Genomic DNA, 10,825 nt, shown 5'->3' on the forward strand with positions numbered 1-10,825 from the left:
CTCTCTCCGAATTCCTAGAGGTAGTCTCCTCTTGATTCGAGCTCCTAGAGCTTCTCTTCTTGAGCTAGTCATCCACTCTAATGGCCTCTTCAAAGACCCTAGTTAGCGCATCTCCTTGTAAGGTCAAGTTGCTTGCCAAGGCCTTGTAGAGCTTTTCGCTTGGTATTCCATTAATGAATACTCTGGACACCGCTCTTTTGGTTGGTCGCTCACCAGTTGGGATTCTCTTAAAGAGACTCCTCACATGGGTCACGTAATTCCGAATATCCTCCTTATCCCTTTGCTTGACATTCATCAGTCGCACTAGCAGGTTATCGAAGTACCCTGGCTTGGAGAATCTCTTAATGAAGAGATTTTAAAGGCTATTGAAGTTAGCTCGCTAAGCAACATCTAGACTTATGTACCAAGTTCTTCCCTTATCGCCTAAGCATAGACCGAATGCTTGCGAGTGTTGAGTAAGGTCGGTGAGCCCATTGGCCTTACAAACCTGCTCGAACTACTCCACAAAGTTGTACAGTCATCATTCAACTGGTATTTATCCAGCTGCTTCGGGACGATAACGAGGATCTTCGATTAGCTCCTGGAGCCCTGGTTAACTCCTAGTCCTATGAGTAGTGACATTGCTAGTACCGTAGCACTTTGCTCTACTGTCGAGTTAATTAGCAATCGCTTCGTTAGAAGCTCGCTCAACGTGAGGTCTCCTTCTAGCACACTCTCTCTCTATGCGCGTCTGGTCCTGTCCGATTTTTGCTTGCTAGGGCTAGCACTCGCTAGATCTCTCGCATTTCCATGCTCTGGCATAAGCTCCTAGTCTGCTCATCCTGGTTATAAGCCACTATGCCCTACAAAGCCTTGCGTGCTAGCTTCCTTTCCTCTTTGAGATCTGCTATGACACCCTCCCTAGGTCTGCCATGGTGGTCTAGCCGAGTTTGAGCATCATATTCATTCACCATTTACTGGATCTTCTTTGGGAAGCCTCCCAGATCAAGCTCCTCGTTGCATCTACAATCGATCTCGTGCTCCACCAAGTTATCAATGAGATTGATTAGGTCGGGTAGATCCACTTCTCTGGTGGTGTCTGTCCTTGCTGCACCTGGCTTCTCTATTGCGCTTTCAGCTTGGTCCTACGCTTGGGGTTTCAATCACCCAACTATGTCTCAGGGTCTTCTCCTACTGGTGGGTTCCTTCAGGTTATTACGTCTAAGTAAGTTCCTTGTTAATTATAAGCAATTCTCAATTTACAGTCACTCTATGTGTGTGTGTGTGTACTCTTTTCCGTGCACTATGCGCAATTAGGCTTTTAGCTTTTCTTAGGTGTACTAAGTGCTAGAAAACAATATGAGTGCGAAGACAAGGTGACTATTCAGCTTTCGCACTCTCGCTTGTGTTCATGGCCTGATGGTGCTCTGAGCTTGGTTCCTAGCCTTTCTTTTTGCTTGCTAGGGTCCGTGCTGTGTTGTTCAGTTTGTTCAAGGTCAAGTTGGGGTGTGCTGGTCAGTCTACGGCTCTAAGCGTGTCGAATTTGTTGCTAAGTGCATCAGCACTGTTCCTGGCCATTCGGCTATGATTTTTAGGTCTGGAACTGCCTGTAAGGCCTTCCGTGAATTCTCCTAGTGCGGGTCGCGCTCTACATCATCTGGAATGTGTCAAATTCCCAAATTTGACTGTCACTGTATGTTTGTTCAATTCTGGAAATCAGACGTCCAATTTACTAGTGGCCCGATTTGGTCTTGTTTGACTTAGGTATGTTCGATTGTCACAATCAGACAGGTTGGCTAGTCCGATTTGGATATGTCCAATTTCTGGGATCGAACGGGTCGAGCATCCTCGGCACAGCAGGCAGTGGGTCCGATGTTCGATTCTCGAAATCGGACATGATGAGGTGGTCCGAGTGGTGGCGTGGCAAAGTCCAATTCTAATCGTCTAATTTTCAAAATCGAACAAGGCATTTGGTCTGAGTGTCTAATTTTGGGAATCAGACACTGGTAAACCTGTTCGATTTCGATGGCTGAAACACACTTTCGACTATGATTTGATCCAAATCAAGCAACTCGAGCTATGATAGTTAGTAAGACTTTCCAGAAATCAATTATGGGTGTAGGGCAAGGGCCTCATATACCTAAATCTCGCAAAAAACTCCGGCAGCTTCGATCGATTCGATGTAAGCTTGTGGCGTCCAAGCTCTCTCTCTCTCTCTCTCTCTCTCTCTCTCTCTCTCTCTCTCTCTCTCTCTCTCTCTCTCTCTCTCTCTCTCTCTCTCTCTCTCTCTCTCTCTCTCTCTCTCTCTCTCTCTCTCTCTCTCTCTCTCTCTCTCTCAAAGCTAGGATTGCAAATAAGGCTTTCCCTTGCCTCCCAGGGTCTTAAACACTTGTTGGGCACAACCTTAATCTTCTCAGTCACTCCCCTTGCAATTCCAACACATCTAAGCACTCATTTTCCCCATTTTTTCCATGTTTATGCCTTGTTTGGGCCTATTTTACAGCAACAAACCCTAAGCTTTCCACTCCAATTTCTCGGTCCTAACCTACTCTAAATGCAACAAAAATCAAAAGCAAAGTACTGAAATGATTTCTCCCACTCAAATAATCATCAAAAACAAAAAATACTTACTTGTAGTGCTTATTAAAAACCCAAAACCTCCTATCTAACTCAAGCTCCAATTCGAGGATGAAACCCTTACTTCGATGCTCGATTTGGGGCACGCAAGAACTCAAGCTTGAATTCGTTCGTCCCGACAACGGAACCAAAATGTAGAGGGAGCTCACGCTCAACCACCAAGACCCACGGACCACTTATTCCTTCAAGTGTTTCAAGCGAGCAGCTATGGCTATTTCTCACCTAGCTGACGTGCCTTCAATCCTACTGGGGTGTAGTGAGCTTACCTTGATGCCCAAATGAGTTGCCTCCTCCCTCAAGCACTTTGGTAGCTCCACGATTTGTGATGCAAGCTCAAGCATCCTCAAGCCTCCTCCTCCAAGCTCCATCCTCCATAGCCATGCGTGAGATGAGAGAAGAAAAGAGAAGAGAAGAAGAAGAGAGGAGATGATGGAGAGCTTCACCTCCAAGATCCCTCACCCTCACACACTCACTCCCTCACTCACTCACACTCCCTCCCTCAAGCACTCACAAGCACACAAAGAGAAGAGAAGGAGAGAAGAAAATGAGTCCACTTTTGCTACACACCCAAGAACGAGCTCTCATTCACTTTTTGGAGTTTATATACATGCCCTAAAATCTCTTGGGCACCCATCCCTTTTTCACATGACCGGCCATTGTGGCAAGGTCCTCTTTTCCATTTCCATTCTACTTGCCCTATTCTTTAGCCTATGCCTGCCTACCTTTTACATTTTGCACAAGAGGGAGCCTGGCACTCTTTTATAATAGTTTTTAGGGTGCCTTGCATTTAAAAATGTGCTTTTTACCTTTGACTTGATTTTTGAGGCCGCCCTTGCGCCTTGCTTATTCTTCATTCAGCTTCTTCCATTGCATCCGTATTTTACTTATTTTTCTTCCATCTCGAGAGCTGGGATTAACATAAGCTTGAACAACAAGCCACAAACTAAAATGCTAAATAGGGCATTGAATGCATGATTTTTCAAACATGAAATTGACAACTGAATGTCTATTTGATAGGTCCATGAATTAGCATGGTATTTAGTGTAGCTTCCCTTTGGGTGAGGTGGGACTATCCCCTCCCGTTTTCCCCTAGATCTCATAGAGAGGGGGGACCCCCTTCCACAACTCTCCCCAAGAAGTCTAGTGGGAAAAACTACATTGTAACAAGCCCTCCAAATAAGGACCTAGTATATTAATGACTCTACATATGCATATAGCCATGCTTGCAATGTGCCAACCCCCTCTATGGTTTGTCTCTAGCTGTCTAGTCACACTTAGTTGCCCACCATCCAGTTTGTCTCTAGCTATCTAGTCACTCTCAACCCCACCATCCGGCATTGAGATCTAGAATTACTAAATAAATGTATAGCTCATAAATGCCTTCTCATATGGGGGCCTCACAAAGATAAAGTTAGCAATTACCTTCATAGTTACGTGAGGGGTGGAGCATTGATCTCCAAACACCATTTACTCTATCTAAGGCTATTGCAAACACACTATTCATAAACCCTTAAAGTGCTAAGAGAAGTAGTGTTATGGAGGAAGCACCAATGTGCAATATAGGTAACGTCTGTGCTAGTAAGGCTACAATCATCTTCACTTTGGAAATAGGTAACTAGAAAGTAGTTGACCTTCCATTGTAAAGCAAAAAACTCTAGGTTTTTATTAGTGTTGCTAGGTTATTACGTTATAGTAATCATTAAGTTAAGATTATTTAGAAACGATTCTATGCAATGCATTAGTGTGCTAGCTTTATGACTATGCTTGTGAATTAATAAGAAGATTTAAGTGGATATATGGTTGTTAGATAGATAGGACCAATGAAAGCCATCAATAGTTGGACTTGCTCCTAGGTCTAACAGTAATGGCAAAGTGAATGAGATAAAATCAGAAGGGCACGGCTTGGATCCAAGGCTAAGAGCTAAGTGGTGAAAGATACCAAGCACATTGTTGCTTTATCACCTTAGGCATAGGAGCTTAGAGGGGCTCTGATCCAATAAATCTTGTGGTGGCCTATGGTAGGTATGTAGAACTTTGTGATTCCCATTTCATAGGCATGGATGAATAACCTCACATTCTATACAAGAGATGGAATGACCTTGAGGGATCAAGTGTCCTTCTGGGGACAATGACGACTTCATGGAAGTTGGGGTCTTTATAAGAATCATATTAAAGGAAATGAATTGTAAAAAGAATTATTTTCCAACGTTCATTTGTTGATCTATGGTGCTAAAGGAACACGCAAGGGACTTGTGTAGCATGATAACAAAAGAAAGTTGTTTTTATATGTCTAACACTATCATTGGATAACTAAAGAATGTTAAATGTGTGGTGTCAAAAGCAGGTAGATGACGGTTCCAAAAACCCTATCCTAAGAACATGTGGACCCAATTAGTTGGATAGCCTTCTATGCAATAATTTGGGGCTAAAGGTGATCAATTGTGACCACCTAAGTAATAAGTTAGAACCTAAGCTAACACTGTTCAAGAGGAACAAAGTATCATTGAGTACTAGTCGTAATGGATATGGAAGTTTAAAATATGGCCCCATTCACTATGAGAACCAAGTGCAAATCAGCCACACTCATCTTTGACTTCTTGTGAAGTGATCCTTTGTAAATGAGAATTAGACTATCATTTAGGAGACCTTAAAAGTTTAGGGACCCTCAAGTTGATGCTTTGGTTTGAGGCCTTGATGTTTCATTGTGAGGTAGAGTTAGAGAGTACTTGACCAACTAAGTATGTGCATCTCATGGGGTCCAAATGGTGCTACTTACAAAGAGGTATCCAAGTGGCTACTCAACATTGCCTCCTCTAGCCTAGGTAGGGGTGGGCATGTCACAAAAGATAGTTGACTTGAGGTTAGGAAAGGGAGATATACAGGGGCCTTTTTATGTCAGAGGGGCAGTTAGATATGCATGCAAATGTTTGTTGATTATAATTTCAATATATTAAAGGTTGATAAAAGTAATATTGAGAGCTTACTCAGCCAATCTATTTTGGAACCTAATTCACTTGTGTAACACTTAGTCTATCTAAGTCTATGTCAACATGAGTTGTATATATCATCTTCCATCCTCCATAGCTCTTGCCATGCTCTAGATCCGTGTTTTTTGACATGGTATCAGAGCCTAGTTGAGCATGGCACAACTCTCAATGCAAAAGCCTTCAATCTTGACAGTTTGTAAGTTTTCCCTCTAAATTTGCAAGTTTTTTGGTGATGTTATAACTAAAATGACCCCAAAATTTTTGGTCATATTATAAATAAAATGATTTTTTAATCAAAATACCCTTTTCAATATTTTTAGAGTTCATTTTCCAATTTTAAGAATTCACTCGACATTAAACCTTAGTTTTCCATAAACACAACATTTGCTTAGGCGATGAGCCAATGCCAGTCACTTTGGATTTGTATGGATAGTCTTTTCAACAAATGATCATTGAACACATGGACAACATATGCTTGGATGTGTGACTATCCAGAGAAGTCTGAAACTTGGCCGTAGGCTAGCGCAGTGTTCAAGAAAGACACTTTTGATAGTAGATACAAAAGCATTTAGGCTAGTAAAGTGTTCTAGAAAAACATTTTTGGTAGTAGATAGAAAAACTTTTAATTCAAAACTTTGGATGCATTTTTGAATCCATGTACACATATTTACAATTTTATAGCTAAAAGTTTTGTAAAGTTCAAGGTTTTAAACCATGTATTTTAGAAATTTGAGGGTTTTTTTCTAATGTCATACATTTTTAAGACGCGAAGGCTCCCCCACATGGATGAGGCAAATGAAGATTGGTGGGGGACTCAACTGAGGTGGAGGGCACCCATGCAATGCTGGCATAAGCCAGCAAGCCCTTCAGGTCATTGGCATTTGGAAGGGGGGTTTTTTCTTTTGAATTTATAAAAAAATTTAAAAAATGAAGGTTTTTATAATAAGCTTTTTAAAAAATGTTTTGATAATTCATTTTCTATCAAATCTCAGTTTTTCTTAAGCACCGGGCTAGTGTGCTCAAGGAACAGACAGTAGTACACAGACAGGTTATTGAGACAAGGGGAGGGCTGAGCAGGAGCCAGTCAGCCACCTCCTGCAATGAGGTCCTGTGTTAGAATGGATTCTTGCAGCCACAGCCATGGCCGCTGTCCAGGATCTGATCCGTCAGCTGCAGACATGCAGGCAAGAGAAGGACCTTGCCCAGGCCAGGCGCTTGCTTGCCTTCATCCGCCAGCACCACCTAGAATCGCACACAACCCTCGGCAACCACCTCGTGCCCGCCCTGCTCGACTGCGGGAGCCTGCCCGATGCCGAGCACATCTTCGGCCGCCTGCCCTGCCGTAACGAGCACTCGTGGACCTCCATCATCACGGCCTATGTTGACCGCGACAACCCGCAGCATGCCCTCGACCTCTACCACAGCATGATACTGGAGTGCATTCCCCCAAGCAATTACACTTACCTGGCCCTCCTTAGAGCTTGTGCCGTGCTCAAGGATCCAGAAAAAGGCCATGAAATGCACGCCATGGTCATCGTAGAGGGTTTTGAGAGAGATCCTTTCATTGGTAACACCTTGGTGGATATGTATGGAAAGTGTGGCTTACTTCCTGAAGCATGTCATGTGTTCGATAACATTCATGTACGAGATTCTGTCTCATGGAATGCGCTCATAACGAGTTACTCTGAAGGTGGGCATGGTGAGGAAGCACTGAACTGCTTTGGACAGATGCAGCTATCAGGAATACCTCCAGATGATGTCACATTTGTTTCTACTTTGAAAGGTTGTACTAGGTTCAAAGATCTGGAAAGGGGCCGAGGAATACATGTTCAAGTTGTGGCAAAAGGACTAGAAAGAGATACTTTGGTTGGCAATACACTTGTGGACATGTATGGTAAATGCGGATTGCTTGCAGAAGCACAGCAAGTGTTTGATAGGATTCATATGAAAATTGAAAGTTCGTGGAATGCATTAACCACAGCATATGCCGAACATGGACTTGGTGAAGAAGCATTGATGTGTTTCAAAGAAATGCAACTCACAGGCATGTGTCCAGTTCCAATAACTTTTGCTTGCATATTAAAAGCTTGCACCATTACAGGAGTTAAAGAAACAGGCCAAGAAATACATGCTGATGCAACCAAAAGGGGGTGGGAAGGAGAATTGTACATTGGTACAACATTGGTTGACATGTATGCCAAGTGCTCCTCACTTAGGGAAGCGCATCATGTTTTCGAAAGACTTCCAGTTCGTGACACAATCTCCTGGGCTGCATTAATCTCACAATATGCTGAACAGGGTTTTGACGAGGAAGTGTTGAACTGTTTCAAACAGATACAGCTGGAGGGCATGTCTGCTGATGATGTCATGTATGCATGCAGCTTGAAAGCTTGTGGTAGCACTGGGGCCTTGCAAATGGGCCGAGAAATACATGCTGAAATCAGAAAATCAGGATTAGAAAGGGATCCTTATGTGGCCTCCATGCTTATCAATATGTATTCCAAGAGCAATTCCCTAAAGGAAGCGCGTGAAGTCTTTGATAGGCTGCCTGTTCGAGATGTAGCAGTATGGGGATCAATCATGTTAGGATATGCTGAAAACGAGTGTCATGAGGAAGTCGTGAGCTGTTTTAAACTGATGCTACTGGATGGTGTTCCAGGGGACTCCCTCACATTTGTTCGCAGTCTGCAAGCTTGTGCAGTTATTGGAGCCTTGGATACAGGCCGGGAAATTCACCAGGAGATCTGGAAGTTGGGACTGGAGAATGATCTTTTTGTGGGTAACATGTTGGTAGACATGTATGGCAAATGTGGCTCACTCAAAGAAGGACAGGAAGTGTTTGATAAAATGCATTTTCGGGATGTTGTAACATGGAACGCATTGATAAAAGCATATGCTGAGAATGATGAGGGAACCATGGCTATAGATTGTTTTAAGGGCATGCAGGAGCAGGGCATAAAACCAGATGCTATCACATTCACCTGTCTTCTTGCTGCATGCAGCCATGCAAACCTGATTTCAGAAGGACAGGAATATTTCAAGTTGATGAAGGAAAATCATGAAATTGCACCGACATTGGACCACTTTGTTTTAATGGTGGATCTTCTTGCACGATCAGGACATGGGAATAAGGCAGAAGGATTTGCAGAAGTAATGAGTTGTCTTCCATGTAAAGAAATTTCCAGGGCTCTTTTGACCTCTAGCAAAATGTATGGCAATGTTGACCTTGGACTGAGATGTTTTCACAATCTTGTTCAGTTGAATCAAGAAGATGCTACAGCATATTTGATGATGGCAGACATTTATGCAAGTGCTGGCAGGCTGAATGATGCGAACAGTATAGAACAGATGAGGAAATATGCAGGGCAGAGAAAACTCTGCAAGTGCAGTCATTGAGGTGAATGAAAAGTTTCAGGAATTTGTCGTTTTAAACTTTGACAAAGCAAGGATATACCATTGATTGTAGAATTGTTTAGGTGAACTATTAAGCTTGAAGGTCACGTGCCATCTCTAGATCTGGTCCTGGGGCATAACTATGATCAAGAGAGAGTAGCATTACCTTTTGAGTTGGGAGACTTTTGTCTTAACTATCAAGAAGGAATGGCTGCAGAATATCTTCACCAAAACTGTCTGACTGTAGAGAGACATTGAAATTGAAACTTGAACAATGATTTTTACGTTTGGCAGCAATTTTGGGTTTTAGCAGATCATGAAACATGGGAAGAACATTTCAGAAATCAAAGGAATGTGCCTGAGGAGCAGCCTTCAGCATTTTGTATGGAAACATGGCATAGGAAAGGCAAAAGCAAAGTGTCTGCAGAATTATTAGAAAAACAAGATATTGTCAGCACCAATGGATTCCTGCATGCACTTGGTTAAAGGGATTTTAATAGTGATCTACAGAGGCTCTAGAGTGCCAGTTACCAGAGACTAACAGGGGCATGGGTTACGGATGCGGTGAATTTTGGATGGTTTGAAGGCTACTTAACAAGGGGAAACCAGGGGAACTGCATAAATTGTGGTGTCCTTGTTGGCTGTATGATCTAACTAAACAAACATTCAACTTAAGTTGCAGTTAGTAGAGACTTAACAATATGGCATAACAATATGACACGAGTAAAGTTTAAACAATCAGGTCCCAAATGAGGTCTGCCAACAGATACAATGTGTCCTCAAGTTGCTGCCCCTATGCCTTCATACTGAACATCCTACTTTGCTGACTGCCAAGCCTACACATGCCGTCTCCTAAGAAGTTGGTCAAGCATTGACAACCTTACAATGCTGAATCCGAGATGTACTAGGTATATGGGTGCTGCTTCATGCTGTCTTTTCCCCATAAAGGGACCCTACTAATAGATCAGAGTTAGCCGCTATTTAAGGATGGGTTATCACAAGCACATCCACTGGAAATGGCAACAGCAAGTCAACTCTGCCAAAACAGAAACAGCTGAAGACCAGGAAATGGGAATGGCTAGGGAACAATTCGAAAGTATTAAACATGTAAACTCCTCCACTCTTCAAAATGTGAAAGGGAGAACTTTCACAAGTATGCTAACTTATGCTAAAGTTAGTGAAAAAAACAAACAAGCAATGGATGAGAGAAGACTTTGGGTGATACCTGGGCCAAACATTAGGAAAATGATGAAACAGAGGCGACAACAGCAACTTATCGGAAACAAAGTTCCCAAGTAAAGAGACTAAAGAACATACATCTTTTGCTTGTGACTATATGAGATATTCACATTTCCTATCCTCTGTACATTGACCACTCTTTTCAGCCCAATTCTTAAGCTGATGAAGATCATATTGTATTCGGTCCTTCACGAGTATACTTGCTCCATCCTACAAATGAAAAATCTACTTGCAAATACTTGTTTAAACCATAGTTGCAAATACTTGTTTAAACCTTCGTGCTTCTTTCATGGGTGTCATAACAAGCAAAAAGCCTTGGACATATTCTGTCTCTTGGAACTGATGGGGAAAAGCCTCATAGGTATACAAGACATTCAAAGAGGATATTTCAATGTTTATCATACTTGTTTAAACCATAGTTGCAAATACTTGTTTAAACCTTCGTGCTTCTTTCATGGGTGTCATAACAAGCAAAAAGCCTTGGACATATTCTGTCTCTTGGAACTGATCGGGAAAAGCCTCATAGGTATACAAGACATTCAAAGAGGATATTTCAATGTTTATCCATGATTTGTAAAAATGTTGGCTAT

General features: G+C 42.3%; 1 protein-coding gene across 1 annotated transcript; it reads left to right on the top strand.

Moving 5' to 3' along the window:
- Window positions 1-6,743: 6,743 nt before the first annotated feature.
- On the top strand, window positions 6,744-8,999 carry LOC148019802 (pentatricopeptide repeat-containing protein At3g09040, mitochondrial-like). The gene is made up of 2 exons (XM_087699622.1): window positions 6,744-8,753; window positions 8,862-8,999. Exons 1-2 carry the CDS (start codon window positions 6,744-6,746, stop codon window positions 8,997-8,999), a joined length of 2,148 nt encoding a protein of 715 aa, XP_087555748.1.
- Window positions 9,000-10,825: the final 1,826 nt, after the last annotated feature.

This window comes from Lygodium microphyllum, chromosome 19 (assembly GCF_053477565.2).
Source record: "Lygodium microphyllum isolate KBCC chromosome 19, Lygodium_microphyllum_v1.1.10, whole genome shotgun sequence".
Lineage (NCBI taxonomy): Eukaryota > Viridiplantae > Streptophyta > Polypodiopsida > Schizaeales > Lygodiaceae > Lygodium > Lygodium microphyllum.